General features: G+C 43.6%; 1 protein-coding gene across 5 annotated transcripts in view; it reads right to left on the bottom strand.

Annotated features, from left to right (window-relative positions):
* DISP3 (dispatched RND transporter family member 3) overlaps positions 1-16,030 on the bottom strand; it is a 164,815-nt gene extending 148,785 nt beyond the window's left edge. For all 5 annotated transcript variants that reach the window (XM_040586527.1, XM_040586533.1, XM_040586526.1 and 2 more), the window contains exons 1-3: positions 15,918-16,030; positions 13,308-13,469; positions 8,165-8,273 (exon numbers count right to left, since the gene is read on the bottom strand). In XM_040586527.1, coding sequence (XP_040442461.1) covers positions 8,165-8,203 — 39 coding nt within the window. In that variant the 5' untranslated portion in view covers positions 8,204-8,273; positions 13,308-13,469; positions 15,918-16,030. The remainder of the gene's footprint in view (positions 1-8,164; positions 8,274-13,307; positions 13,470-15,917) is intronic.
* Positions 16,031-16,322: the final 292 nt, after the last annotated feature.

Below are 16,322 nucleotides of genomic sequence, written 5' to 3'. Positions count from 1 at the left end.
ACTGTGTATACTGCATATATATTGTCATGGGCTCAAAGACAAACGTGCATGTATGCCTGCCACTGTGTCTATATATGCATGTGTAGTACTCATTAGGGTACAGACACGATGCTCGTGAAGAGAGATTACATTCCCTTCAAAGGTGTAGTCACTTACCAAAAAGTTTTGTCAAGTCTAATTACCTGCGCTGTTTTCTCCACAAAATTACTTTGCATCTCCAAACTTACTTTCCCAATGGATCCTTTTGGTTCTTATGAAATAACAGGTATTTAAGTGAGGCTCCTGCTGCAGGAGCCAGGTAATGAGCACTAGGAACATGCTTGGGCTTTCAAAGCTCCAGACAGCTTCATTAGCCAAACAAAGGCCACACATCCAGAGCTGTACAAAGAGGCAGGGGGTGTGATGTAGAAGAGCTCTAGCCTGAGACTCAAGACAACAGTTCTTCACTACATTATTGTACATGCAGCCCTCTGGGAGTGGCCAGCTGTTCAAGGAATTGTGATAATAAGCTCTCCAAGGATGCTGGCTTTGTGATGTTCAAAGCACAGACACTTGAGATCCTCCCCCAGCAAAAGCCCATCACAAAACACATTCAAGACTTTTCCTTTTAGGCTTCATTCCAGAAGCCCTGAAAGACACTTAGTAGCCTAGTTCAACATGCCTGGTTTCTCACGCAGTTTCTTACACCAGTTAAGCCACTTGTCAAACGCTGCTATACAGGATGACTGATGCCTTTTCATCATCAGTGGCCCAAAGCCCTCCCCAGAGGGCACTGCACGCAAGAGATACATCACTATTTGTTGAGGATACCCCCTGAAATCCATGGTTATGCTATAAAAATTTCCTGCCCAGCAGTTTGAAAAGTTCCTTCTGAACTCAGCCATGGAAATCTCTTACAATGCAAACAGCCTCCCCAAAGAAGAAAAAGATTTACTTCCTGCTTGTCTTTCCTGAAGTCTTTTTCCAGTGAATTTCAATGATGATAAACATGACAGGCACTGTAAAACCCAGCAAGTGCACTATTTCTTTTCCTCTTCCCACCACTGCCAGTATAAATATCACCTTGAGTCCTGGGGGCTAAGTGCCAAGTTAAAATATTGCTCTCTTTGGGCTCGGGATCTGGGTTCTCCAGAAATCACAATGTGATCTCTGTGATGGTAGGTGAGAAGGAGGGAGGGAGGGAGCTAGATCCAGGGACACCAACAGGAAATATTTTCACACTAAATTTCACCCCCCCTCCCATGAATTTCAATGAACAGTTATTATGATAAAGGGTCATCGTAAAGACAGATCATCCCATCCCACTCTCAAGAACATGTCTGCAGCTCTCAAGGCTGTATATCAGGGAACCTTGCTTGTTCTTCCTTTCCTCACTCCCACTCCTCTCTGCTGCAGTACTTTTCTGGGAAATCCCAGGGGAAATAATTCTGGAAGAGAAGCAAATTTATTCAAAAGCTGCATCAATGAACAATTTGTTTCACTGGGAGCCAGAATGAGACTTGGGCAGATGAGAACAGAGGCACTGAGCTGGGGGACAAGCAGCACTAAGGATAGTGCTCAGGATTCATGTGCACGTCTCTGCCTTGTGCACACCTGCTGTTAGGTGGGTGGATTGAGCTCTCAAGCTTCAGCTACATGGGTACAATTTTTTGTGCCAATGAAGACTTTTGGTCTGAGCTGAACTGCAGCAGGGGGAGTGGATTCATGCAGGACACCAAAGCCCTAGGCATCTCACACCCAGACACAGTGCCAGCCTGAGATGGAAGCCAGACAACATCGATCTTGACAAACAATAATTTCCATCCTGAAACCAGATGGAAATACAACAAAAATCTTCCTGAACCTAAACTCCCTGTCTAAAAAAATTCAACCTAGGTCAAATCAATAGGTTTATTTGCAATAATTTTAAACCGATTTATTTTATGTCAACCTTTAAAAGATGTTGTTTACTTTTTTTGGCAGATTAATTTCTTGTTTGAAAGCATAAATTCTAAATGTAAAAACAAATATAAATTTTTCAACAATTTATAAATGGTTTTGATTACCTTTTCCTGCAAATCAGGGCTTCTTTTCTCCATGCTACCACTTTGCTATAGGAAGGGATTTGGGTTTCAAACCTCCATGCAAACCTTCCTGCAGTTATCAGAGGACGTGAATCTATGCGCACTCACTTTGTAGGCATCCAGGCAGGGTCACAATGATTTAATCTCATAATTTCCTCCCCCCACAGATCTTGGAGCTTGGGACCCTGCTCACAGGTTTTCATACAGTTAGGGCTAAGTACCCCTAAAGGACTGTGCAGTCTTGTTGTACCACAACAGAGAAATTCCACGCAAGCAGTTTCTCTGTCTTGGCTTTCCTGTTGGCATCCCAGACTCCAATCCAAACACCTGCATCTTTATAAAACTGCTTCAAGATTAACATGAACTCGTCTCCGGCCTCATTTTGCTCTTTTTCTCCCTGATTGTGAGGCCTTACCCATACGACAGCTTCATTACAAGTGACCTTCAGCGCTGGCTTTGTTGGGGAAGTGATTTAGAACCCAATTACTGAACTGTTTCTTTTACCTCCTCCCTCTTACTGAAGGCAGCAATAGCAGCACTGGAAAGGCCATCTGAAACAGCGGATTTTGAACACATGACAGAAGGGTAGACAGAAGAGAAAGCCATCCTCCACCACAGTCCAACATGAAGGGGCCAAACTGTTCTTGGAAAAATACCAAAACAATCATATAATTTATTCCAAGGGTACAGATGAGTCTGGTTTAGACAAGCCAGGAAACAGCTCTTAAGGAACGGGGGGACTCTACAGAGAACAGACAGAGGCAGCTGGAAAAAACATGGGGCAGGTGGCTGCTTGGAAGACAGAATCACTCTGGCACATGGGCAAAGCAGAAGGGAGATGGCAATATGGGACTCGTTATGGGCGAGGTTAAATCTCATTGGAACCAGCGAGAAAAGCAGAGGTCTCTGATTCAGGCTAAATCAAAGAACAATTACATGTCTCTGCTTGGTACAAACTGAAGCAATGGAGGTTACAGCTCAAAACAGAGCTGCGAGTTTACTCTAGACTAATAGCTGGAGGGGTGTGTGCGTGCGTGCGTGTGTGTGAGCGCATGCGTGTGTGTCAAAAAGAGAGAATACAACAATAGCCAGAACTGGAGCAGATCACCAAGAACAGTCAGAATAAGCAAGGGAAACCCGACAAAAAACACAGTGAGATGGTACTAGAAAAAAGGGTGATTAAAGACTCCTCTGCCTCCTAAGTGGCACTAATAACCAGAGAGAGTTAAAAGCAGAGTAAATGGCGAAGCAGGAGTGGGGAGTCCCTGCTCTCATAGAGTGAAGTCTTTTCAAACATTATGGCGTAGCATGTTACAGGGTACACCAGCAGCAGGCCCTTGAATGAGTGTCCAAATCAAAGACCTGAAAAACTGGACCCGTTCATGAGGCTTTCACTCTCCTTTTCAGCAGTGGCATCCCCGTTACCCAATAGTTCCTGAGCAAGAGACAGGCACTCACAGAAGGAGCACGGTGAGATTTTTGGTGCTCAAGATGAAGAACTCCAGTTGACTCTCGTTGACTCTCAGTAACATCACCAAGCAAGCAGCAGTCAGTGACCTCAGGAACAGCTTAGAGCTTTGCAGAACGGAATTCTCAGCCTGGGGATTTCCAGTGCCTCATACGATCTGCTTGCTCTATAACGAACACATAACAGAGAATCTATGTGATTCTTAATCCATCTAGGCTCAGAAATGGAGGGTAGAGACACTGAACCATTCAGGGAATTAAACTGGTAGCAGGCTGTTTCACACAACCATTTCAGCACAGTGACTTCCCAGTTGAGAAGAATTTAATTTACAAACGGGAAACATAAAAGGAAAGTCAAGATTCCAAGCAAAGCAATAACAGAAGAGCCCAGTAATGAGAGGCTCATACAAGAGGTGATTGGCTACAGGGAAATAGCAGGAAGAGATTAATTGCTGGCAATGAAGGGCTATTTCCAGCTGACATTTATCTCTGCCTTGGAATTCCCAGCTGGAGAAAAGAGGTGACAACAAACAGGACAAATTTACACTGGCCACTTTATGCAAATCTAACCTTTCCGCACCTGCCAGGTGGAGAGCATTTATTTACTTTCTGGCTGCCTGGCTAAATTGGCAGGAGTGAATCCAAACGGAATATGGAGAAGGTCAAAGGAATATGGCTCATGACTGTAATTTCAAGACCTGTTACAGGCATTAGAATTTTGATGTGGCAGATGAGAGATATATACCCCAAGCAAATGAACTGGCAGAAGACATGTGCGTGTACCAGTGTATTCTTCCACATGAGCATTTAATCGCCCTCTGACAGGCAGATTCAGAGATGCTAATCCGTGTCGCAGTCCATACCTGTATCTTGCTCATAAAGGACCTCAGCAAATTCCTTAGTTCATGTATGAAGACTGATTAACTTTGGACCAGACAGATCTGAGTTCAATTGCCTTTGTCACAATGACTTTTCAAGATGCAAAGACAAGAAACTGAGCAGTAACTGTGAGATGTCTGGGGGTGACTTTGTCACAATTTTAAATAGAAAAATAGCACTTGTATATACACTATCAAATTAATGAGTTCATACTGCACTCTAACAAGTGAAAACAAATCCCTGCCACCTCAGAATAAGACTGTCTTTTTTTTGCATGCTAAATAATACATCTTTACAATATATAGTCATGCTCAGCTTTTTACATTAAAAAGTCTCTGTCCATGTAAATAAAATGCAGACATCTCTTCACTAGAAAACAATACAAGAGCTCTTGGTACAAAAGACCCAAATATCTGGCTAAAAGTACAGGGCAAGACTTCAGATGGGCTGCCAGTGCCTTTGCACCATATTGAACAGTGGCCACAACACAAGAAATTTAAACCAGTGCCCTAAAAGTAAAAATGCTCCGACATCTCTGGTCTTCCAGGTCAAGAATGCAGTTGCACAGCCCTGCTAACAGTGTGCTCCGGAGGCACTAGCTGCTTCCTAGAGCCTGCTAGGGCACCACTTCAGTCTAGGCACAAAGGATAATGTTACATTTTCCAGCTCAGTTCGTATTAGCCCACATGGCATCCTCCAAAATCCCATGGGCACTAGCAAGCAGCTGCATGGTGCTTGGTTGCCGGCTGGGGTCAAACCACAACATACAGTCAGCATAAAGCCTGGCTTGTTAAACACTATTAACAATTCAGGATCCTACTGACAAATGCCTTCAAGGGATTCATTTCTAGAAAGTACTCAGATCTCCCTGCCTCTATATGGTATCAGTGTCTGGGCACCCAAGATAAACAGATACATATGGGCAAGAGGGCTGCTGACTTCTTTAAGTCCCTTGAATTCAAACTTAAGTTGGACACTTTATAACTCAGATTATCAGATTGGCTTATCGAACAGGATACTTTTATAAATAGGTGCTCTCTTCTGCCTTCTGGCTCCTGAGTCTTCAGGTTGCACCTGTGTCAAATGTTCAAGATTTGCACTGTAACTGAAAGAATTGGCTTCTGATCACAACAAAATATCTTGTGGCATCTTGTTCCTCTAGGATCCCCAGGGTTGAAAAAAGAAGATGAAATAATGCTAAGTTCACAGAAAATACCATGGAAATGGACAACATTTGAACAAAATCACTGGTTCCTCAACTGATTCCCCACCCCACATGGCAACATTAGGACCAAACACACCAGTGTCACACATAAGGGCCTTGTGCAGACAAAGCTGACAGGTTCCCAACACTGCCTCCTATAAAACCTAGGTTTCTTTCAGCATCTGTTATCCAGTCCAATTTGCTTAGTATGCAAGAACTGACAACAGCCTGAGGTGATCTGGCTGCAGGGCACACCAGGGGCATTTTTCTGAACCAGGCATGCCCTCACATTGCCCCTGCCCCACATTTCTGGTTGGTGAGTTTTGTGCAAGGACGAGGAGAAAAAAAGAGAAAGGCTTTATGAAGGGTCAGAGAAAAAAGGCAAAGAAAGAAAAATCCCATAGGATAAAAGAGATGAGAAATTTAAGGTAGTTTTAAAGCAGTTAGTGAAGTCAAGAGCCCAAACTGACCTGAAGTCACAGCAGTGAGAAAGCAAATGGACTTTTAAGGACTTAGGCTGAGATTTTCAAAGCCTTTTCAACAACTTGGATTTCATTTCCATTTATTTTATGGGATTGTTACGAAGAAAATCCTGTGGGCTGCTCTGATTCTGGAAGTCTGAATTTGGGAGAGGAGCTAGACTTTGTTTTATTTTTTATTTTTTATATACAGATCTATATAAAGAATCAGCAAAACCAGCCAATCATTTCCATCAGAGAGCCTGAAGGGTCAAGAATTGCAAGCTACAGAGGAATCGTTGCAGGGTATAAAAGGGAGTTACAGAGACTCCAGAACAGCAGAAGGGTTACTGACATTCATGGTCTTGTGGCTCCTATTGCTTTCCCCTCCTTTTTACCATAACATAAACAGGGTTACATCAGTTTTCCCCTAACTTACCAGACCCCCTGTAGCACCGGGTGGAAACAATGGAGGATTATACTGTCCTAAGAATCTTCCATCCCATCCTTCCACATCATTATTTCATTACCTGACAACACCTTTATCTGTTCCACAGTGTGAGGCTCTGGAGGCAGTATCCAGCTTCAGAAACACTGCACAGAACAGGACTGGCAGCTCTACCATGAGACTACATGCTGAGAACTGTCTGTCACATAAGACCATAGAATTTTGTAGGATTTCTCATATTTCATAAGCTCATGGATTTCCTCCACCCCAATTCCAGGCAAAAGAAAAAGCCCACCCCTATGAGCCATGCAGGTTGTTTCCCTTTTCAGTAGGAAACAGTAGGAGCAGAAATTAGTTTCTTCTGTTTTCCAGCTCTCGTGAGCTCTAGGTTAGAGAAGACTTGGGGCTTCAGTTCTGTCAGACTATCGACTGCGCAGCAGGTAAAGAAAGCAATAAGTGAAAAGTAATTGATAGCAGCAGGTAGCTCCAATAAGTTTCTTAATCAATACAATTTATAGCAGAGACAGCTCTAAACACTGAAGCAGGGAAGCCCAGCTTAATATGTTTATAACCTTTCTCATTTCATTTTGTTCATTTTTCCTTCCCTACTTCTTTCAGCAGTGTTCTGTTGAGAACTAATTTCACCATGGATATAACAAGCTCATGCTTCATTCACCATTATCTTAGAAACTCCTTGTAAATTGAATTACCTGTATGGCAAAGGGGAACTGCCATAGTTCTGCAGGACAGGATGGAGCTCAGACACATGGCCTTGTTCTTAGCAGAAAGCAGTGTTGTTTTTTTCTGTTATTGAATTTAAATTGAGGATAATGAGTGGGAAGCAAATAAAAAAGATCCCCTCCCCAAAACAGCGATAGAGAGGAAACAGCCATTAAACCAAAGGGTTTTCATCAATAACTGGTTCCTTAATCTCCCAAGTGTTGAGAGGGGAGGATGACTTTAGCATTTATGATGTCAGGGGACTGTACATGGATTTCTGACACATATAATGTGTAGCTTTTCTTGCCTTTATTTCCCCACTCATAAATGAGAGATAAAACACATCATTCCCTCACAGTGGAGGGTTTATTTACCTCACACACATTGAGATCATGCAACAGAATGTATTATTAAAAGATGTACTCTCTCTGTGCTAAGAAACACCACTCACAACTGTTCTAACAGGTGAAATAAAATACATCAAGCAATTATGGCTTTCTGAAAATGACCAAAAAGTGCATCAAGAAAGATGGGAGACCTTTCCAAGTTTTCCTGATGGATCCAAATTTAAATAGTTTACTGCTCAGAAATAAACATTTCAGCTGCCTATACCAAGGACCTTTCAGATATCCTGCCAGTACTGTTACTGCATAGACACACACTCATAGTTCTGAATTCTGACAGTCTCTTCTGTTATGATTTTTGTGTGTGTGTGTTAACGAACATGGTAAGAGCAGCCTCAGGGAGACACATTTGAAAGGTTGGTAGGCAAGGGTAGCTCTAGGTGTTATAAAGGTGTTACTGACATTTTTGCACAGACAGATTAGGACACAGTGAGGAATCGACTGACATTTTCCCCATGGCACAGCACAAAATAAACCACCATGAAATCCCAGAAACACGTGTTATGTGTTGTATCTCCTACCTGAAAGCCACAGGAATATACAGAAGTCCTTTTCCTCATCCTTCTCCAGTATATATGGGTACAGAATCTTTCCCGTTCTCAGCAACTTCTGCTTCCCAATATTATTCCTCTGGAAAAAGATGAGCATTAAATTGGTTATGTGGAGAAAGTAGATACAGAGGAATTTTCTTTGTATCAAGAGTGTTTTTCTTCCTCCTTGTTAGCTGAGATGGGAAACGGAAAAGCTGATTTTCAGCTCGTTCAAAACTTTTCACAGAATCATGGTAAATATATTTCCACACACAGACAAACAAAACCATGTTTTAACCTGAAAACGTCTGGTTTGGTAAATATAAAAAGCTATTATTCCAGATAACCAGATGGAGAATACTATGTAATCATGAGAAGTCCCAATTTGTCAATTACCAACATTTTTCAGGAAAGTTTTAATTAAAGGCCATTTTCCAGTGAGTGAAAAATCCACACTTTTCAACAAAATGCTAAAAATACCAAGAGTCTTGAGTGAAATTTTTGGCAAGATGAGTAAACCTCAGTAGAAAGCCTGTTCCATGGGAGATGTCTAATTCTGCTCCAATGACTCAGCAGCCTCAGACATACTTCCAAGCTGCTAGATGATCTTCCAGGGCTATTATATAAACTACTTCTTCAGGAACCCTTTTACTATATAAGACAGTTTAGGAAAAAATACAGCCAAAGCTTCAGTCAGTTCCAACTGGGGAATCCAAAACAAGGACATTAGAATTTAAGGTATCAGAAACTGTCTCTTGTCATGATACACAGACTGCGAAGTAGCAAGAAGGCAACCTCTAAAAAGCCAGATTCTCTGCTCCTGCAGGATAGAGAGAAGTACACTTGTGGTTAGATGATTGCTTCTGAAGCTCTTTCAGAAGAGGTCACCTCAGTCTTTTTTCTCTGAGAACCATGGCCACCTTGAGCTCACTGTGAGGAGGTTTTCTTTGTGGAGGGGGTAACTTTCATGGGACAGGTATTCTTGGGGGAATAAAAGCAAGAAGCCTTCGGTGAGGACCTTAGAGAGTAGTTACAATTCCCCCATGTGCAAAGATCCAGTGCAGAAAGGCCTACATACACTCAAAGCCGCCTTGACAAGCCCTCAGGAGGATGCTGAGAAACTTTTGAGCCTGCTCCTAAACTTTGAGCCGGGAGATTTGTCTTCTTCCCTGGGAGCAGTGCAGAAGTGCTATGTCAGCCACTGCAGAGCTGCAGAAGGTCCTGTGACCCTGGTGGGGAGCTGTCCATACTTCATGCTATATATCAGAACAGAAGTCTTCAAGTAATGTCCAGCTGCAGCAACGCCACGAAGAGATACTGTATTAGGGAGACAATTTCCCTTTCTGTTTAAGACATTTTAAGTGAATGAGTAATTCATCCTGAATGACTTTGAGCCGAGGTGACTATCCATGTTACCACCCCATTATACATTCCATAAAAAGAGGTGACAGTAATTTATCTCTCTGCTCTTGCCGGGTGGGCTGATGGGGGGATAAATATGCTGCCACCAAACTGGAGCGATGAATCATCCCTCAGAGGAAACAATGATGCTTTTTACTGATATGGCATTTAAGGCTTCCCAGTGGGAGCTGTAGGGAGAGGGACATCACCCTAAGGCTTCAGGAAAAGAGGGAATACCATGGGCAATGGAGGGCTCAGTTCTCTTTCATCCACACAGGATTACCCAGCAAAGGCATCTGGGCAGAAGAGCCTTTCTCCTGAAAGCAGTGGAGTCTGAAAAGATCACGTGCTTATGTTGCTGTTTGGAGAAAAGGAAAGCGACTATTAAGTTTTGTTCTGCTTTATTATTGACTGAACAGTAGGGTTAGGCTGGAGGAGAGGAGCTCCATTAGAAATTCCCCAGAATCACGCTTCTTTCTTGTATAATAAGCTGCATAGCACATGCCAGTTGTTCAGCTGGGAAATGTGAGTGAGAAAGATCTGTCCTGGGAATTAAAGCACAGGTTTACTTAAAGGAGAGGGGACTGCACAGGGGTGCTGCCCAGGCTAGAGGGAAAGCCCACTCCCCTGTCCTTTACCTATGCCCACTTAGGCAAACCCGAGCCTTGCACAGGAGGGGATCATTAGCTCTGCCAACATGAGGCTTTCTGGATAACCTGAAATCACCAAGCGTGGATCAATTAGGGCCAAGTCTGAGGAGTGAGGGCTTCCTTTCCTTAAACAACTCTATGTCCTGCTATTCCTGCAGTCCATTATGGGGTTACCCCATATGTTTATGGCCATATAGAGAGCTGCTGCCAAGCTACACCAAGCCGAAGGCAGTCAAGTGCTTGATCTTCGTGCCCACAAGCTACACACCCTGGCTGAAAGTTTTCTCCCCTTGCTGCAATCCCTCTGCATGTACTCCTACCTCTGCCCTCAAAAATACATATACCTCATGCTATCCCAGAAGTCCTCTGCAGCCAGATGCACCCACAAGCGCTGGAGCAAATGAAACATTTTCTTGTGAACATATTGTGCTGTGCACATCCACACCTTTATTGCCTTCACCTGCACACTTTGTTTTGCTACCTCTGTCCTCCCCACTGCTCCTAGCCTGCAAGGGGCTGATACAGCATGTAAATGTGCTACAAAGACACATCCTCCCCACCCCCGTGCTGGCTGTGGGGAACATAAAATACAGCAGAGATTGCTGCTATTTTATTATTTATGAAGCTTTGGTTATTTCATATATAAATAATCCATGACTGCAAAGTGTTGCTGGCACTGTAATTGAATATTCATGAGGTATTTTTGTTGAGAATTTTCACCATCATTTGAAACCCAGACACAAAAATAAAAATCATCACAATAAAAATTTCATCTGTCATTTCACAGTTTCAGCCTCTGAGAAACAAACCCTCTCTTTCTTCCACCCTGAGGATTTTCTGTGTGGGGGACGGGGAAAAAAACAGTAGGGTTAATCTGGAAGGCAGGTTCATGCTGTATTGGAAAGAAGCAGGGACGTCTTGCATATAGCTCTGCCTACTGTCTCTTTTAACATTGTCAGGATGCTTCATCTGGGGATGTATGCTGTCTGCATGGCGTACATGTGAATTCTCTCACTCCCTCCTAGAAATATTTCTCTTTTCAGGTTTAATCCTGGCCAGAACCTTGATAGAAGCACCCAAGTGGGATCACTCAGCATGGAAAATGGAAGCATGTTGCTGCCATCCTGTGGAAAATGGTGGCCCCCAATTGTTGGGGACCACTCAAGGTTCACAAAGCTACAGCTGGTATGGTGGTTAAAGAGATTTGTGAAGCTGTCATTACCCTGATGAGACCCAGGGGTAAAGAAACAGGGGAATTTCTATTAAACAATTGTAGGGTTTTCAATGAAGATATTTGGGCACTTTCAGGAATGATTGATGGTGTCTGTGCTATACCCATGGTGCACAGGGGGCACATGCATCAAGAGGATGAAGTACTACTGCTGCAGAGGCTCCCAAGGACAGCTTTGGCAAATTCCTGGACACATGCAATGACCAAGCATCTCTTACATCCTGGGATAGTCAAATGTGCAGCTTCACCTGCTTGCCTTGCTGGGATTCCCCTTTTTTTCCTCCTAAAACTCTGTCTTCACTGCGCCCTTCAGTTCCTCCAACTCCATACAAAAAAAGGCCAAGGAGGACTAACCAAGATAGCAGTGCTACCCAAATATGCCCTTCGCCTTCTTTCTATCCACAACTTCTGTGAGGAGGCTCTGCAGCTGCCTGAACGTGCATCACCCTGGCCTCCTTATCATCCACTGTCCCAGTTCTCCTCTACAACTTCTTCAGACCACAGCTCCTTCCTTTTCAGTTTTGTGAAGCACTGGATGCACAGAAAGGAAACAGCAGTAGGAGGAACAGCATGTTCCCAGCCCTTCTAACACAGCCTCCTTAAACCCAGACGGACATACGAGAGCCTGGCAGTTACATCCGAGATCCACATCCACCCCAATCTGCCACTGTCCACATGCAAGTGGTATATGTGGAGCTATGTCACACCAGCACATCGCAAATGGGGCCAGAGCTCTCAGAGCACCTAGCCTTCCAAGAGTGATTTATGGGCCCTGTCAATCCAGCAGACTGAACTGCAGAGACAGCTGGAGCGTGCAGCAACGAGAGCAGCAATCCATCACCACTGGGTAGGAGTCACCCAGGAATCCATCAAGAGCTTCATCATGGTGACATCTTTTCAGAGGCAGAAAGTGAAACAAAGGAAAATGATGGAGATAGAGTGAGCCTAGAGTGGAAAATCCACGCAGGATTTCTCAGAACTTCAGAATTACAGAAGTAAAACAAGATGAAAGACATGAAAAATATTTTTTGTGTTTGTAGTGACAACTTACAAACTACAATGCCTCACATAGCTGAGCAGGGCTTTCTGGTGTCAGCCATACCAGCAGCAACCAGAAATTGCTTTCCCTTTTGCTAGTTAGAGTTTTGTGGTAGGTTTTAATCACTTCCAGGTATGATGACTGGATAGTTTTGATGGCAAGGGCATTTTATTGTTAGGGAACTGCCACTGGCAGAAGAAATCAACCCCAGCTCCACTACAGAGGAGAGAGGTGATGCCCTGTACTTGAAGAAATATAAAGCAAACTGCAGCATTTCACTATATGGCACTAGTTCGTATTCTAACTTAGAGGTGACTCCTCAGCAGGAGCCAACCTGCTCCTCTGAAAAGGCCAGGCACATAGATACACGTACCCCAGACCAACAAGCACGTAGGCATGTACCAAGCCACAAGACACACCAGATACTTACACAAGGCCCATATATACGCACAAGTGCAGAAAAATATATGTATAGCAGCTTAGCACACACAAAGGAAAGGGGCGCACACTGAGATGTGTGTTTGGAATCTGTAAGTATGGCAGGAATATAGAAGGTAAACTCAAAAGATGCACGGAGACACGCACTCCCCTGTGCAGTGTCATGATGAATACAAGAGCATATGTTGTCTGTCTTTGACCTACAACTCAATAATAAGAGATATGTCAAGTTCCCCAGTAACACAACTTTTCTCCATCCTCAAACTCCATAAAAAAACAGAGAAAGTGATTTCTCCTAATTGTGTGTTAGACACCAGGGAAAGAGGTAAAGAAAAGAAGTGAGCATCTGCTCTTGGAGGAAAAAAAACAATTTACCTTTGAATAGGGAGCAGCAGAATAAAGCGCATTATTTCTTTTTGCTCCAGGGACAGACACCGATGTTGACTTGAGTCATGCTGATTACAGGTTAAGCACGTGCTCCCAAAGCTCTGGAAAGATGGAGGATGTGTTGGGACCTCTCAGAACAGTATAAATCAGCTGAAAATTTGGGAAAAAAAATAATCAAATGAACAAAAGGATTCAGAAGCTGGGAGTAGGGACAACAAATGTATTTGGGCACCACAAGGTAGATAAGACTCAGTAAGTGCAAGAGAGATAGGGATGGGGGCCAGGGAAAGCATCCTGTGGAAAGAAAGCAGAGGTGGAAATGAGCTGCAGCACCCAGAAAGACTGCATAGGAGAAGAGTGAGTACCTGGGACTGTGAAGGAGAGGTTACAGGCCTCCTGACCTACACTTATTTCTGATATGTGTTTCTTCTGGGGTCCTTTACTTGCCTCCAGAAGATCCTTTCCCTAGCTAAGACATCCATGCAGACAGTACGTATTTACCCACCTTGAGAAAGTGCCAAGAGTATAGTACCTGAGAAGACATGAGAGTATGGGGACAATACGATTTCCAGTGTCACAGGAACTGCTTTTACAGCACAAGGCAGGCTCCGTTATATCTAGCTTACCTCCAGCAGATTCTCTGGTGCCGTCTGAGTCACGGGACTATGTGGAGCCATTTGAGTTTATGATCCTTTTATCTCTCTGACCAAGGGATCATACGCTGCTCGTCCCAAGAAGAATAATGAAGCCTCATACATCACATATCCCCCAAAGGACTTAATTTGCCTTAATCTAAGGGGAGGATTTACCTCCTGTCTCCAGCTCTTTTACTATCCATTTGTTGCTCCATCTGCAGCACAGATCATAAAGAATTTTTTTTATTTTTTAAGTCAACCTTTGCTTGGTTTTCATTAAGGCCTTACACTAAGTCCCAGGCTGCTCACAGCTCAGAGAAATACAATAAGACAGGTGCACTGAAGGCTAGATGGCCTTGTCCTCCCTTTTAACAGTGTACTGCAAGGACAAGGGGATGTCTGGCTCATAACCAGAAAAATGAAATGATGGGTCAAGAGAAAGGCAGCATTGACACTCACCCTTCCCTCAGACCCATGCTTGCTCTGAAATATGATGTTCTGACAAACAAGAATGGTTCTGGTTTGGTGAAATACTGCTATTCACACTGCAGTAGCATTAGCCAGTAAGCCAAGACTCCTCTGTGCTACCTAAGGTGCAAAGATACACCAAGAAGATTGCCCCTGTACCAGAGAACACATCCAATGTTCTCAGCTTGTTTTAAAGATGTGAGGCACACATAGTCTATTACTGTTGTGGGCTGTGGCTACTGAATTCTGCTTCTGGATCTTTCACTGATCCACAGCCTGGCCTTGAGCATTTCTTCACTTGTCTTTGCTTCTCTTTCCTCATCTGCAAATTGGAGCCTTACAATTCAGTATAGTGGATTATTTTAAAGGGTCTAGGTGACATAATAGTACAACTCAGCATGTAAAGGGGGCTCTAGAGGGTTAAATAAGACACTGCTTTCTCTGCTTTTTTAACAGCTGTGTGCTAGCAAGGGAGAATACATGTCTGGGAAGCATGCAACCCTTCAGTGCAGTTGCCCCAGCTCCTTTACCAACTATGCACATACATATATGTGGTGTTGCCTCCTAAAGCACTCCTGCTTTATTTTCTTCCCTTGCTGTTCTCGCTGAGCTAGAAACTGGCACTGAACTGAAAGTAATTTCCTTTCATTTTAAATAAATAATAATTTAACAATGTATGCTGCTGAATTCATTCTTGCATCAAAGGGGAGATGATTGCACTTCCCAGTCTGGAAAGACAGAGGGGAGGAAGACATGGCTTTATAATTAAATTTGCTTTTCCTCCTTTCATTGTGAATCTCATTAAAAGGGGGGGGAAGGGGGAAAGAGTGAAAAAAAGGCAAAAGAGAAAAGCACACACAGAGACTTGTGTCTCAGCCCTAGGAAAAAGGAAAAACTCCCTTGTGTTTGTCTCTTGCTGCTACTTCCATATAACTACAAGGATAACATGGCTAAGGGGACCCTTTCAGTTCTGCGTGGGTGCCCAGCACAGCAAGAAAAAGTAGAGCCATTTCAGTTGCTGCTTGGGAGAAGAGCAGAGAGCTGAAACCTCTCGAAGTTGCCAGGGATTTTCTTTGACATCTCATACACATAATATGTGATTAGGGGCACTATTCACATGTGGCAGAGGCAAAGTGCCACAGCAAAGGGTATTTAGGGTTACTACACAATTCATCAGTTAGCTGCGCTGATGTGGCAGCTGCTCTCTGTCTGGGGGCTGTCTTATATAGCCAGGCTGATCAGAAGCCCCTCAATTCACACTCAAGTACAAATTACTTTGGCATTGAACCCCATTGTATTGTGACCTCTCTAAACCCAGACACTGACATTTCTTGTTAGCTATGGCATAGCAGGGCTGTAGGAGCACCCTCATACCTCTGACCAGCTTCCCCAGGTTCTGATCCAGGTGTGCCCTGGGGCCGGGACCTTGGAAGTCTGCCTGAATCTTGTGCTGCCTGCCCAAAGGGAACATCCTCAGGGGCTGGAGATGACTCACCTTTAGAGAAACTCACTGCATCAGGGAACATCAGGAAACACTCTTGTTCCATCAGTGCAAACAAGCACATTGCAACTCTCTCCATAATGAGGCTATGCTCACAGCCATCTTTCCCTGTGGAAAAATAAATGATTCAGCGTAAGGAGGCTTTGCTGAGTTTACTTTATGAGAATGACAAAAATGTTTTCCTTAATAAAAGAAAAGCTGTTTAAGCTATAGTACTTAGATATTGCCCAGGTTAACTCCTTCAGAACAACCTTTGATCCCTACTTAGGGTGATCTTTCTCATTGCCTGAGTGCTGCACAGGCTTACATTCTCTGCACTGTGTCCACACATGCATTAATCCCATGAATGGACATCCCTTGACCTTGCAGGCAGCTCGCTTTCAGCGTGGACTTTGGTTC

Source organism: Falco naumanni, chromosome 3 (assembly GCF_017639655.2).
Source record: "Falco naumanni isolate bFalNau1 chromosome 3, bFalNau1.pat, whole genome shotgun sequence".
In the NCBI taxonomy this organism is placed as follows: domain Eukaryota; kingdom Metazoa; phylum Chordata; class Aves; order Falconiformes; family Falconidae; genus Falco; species Falco naumanni.
This window is presented reverse-complemented; position numbering and strand designations above follow the sequence as displayed.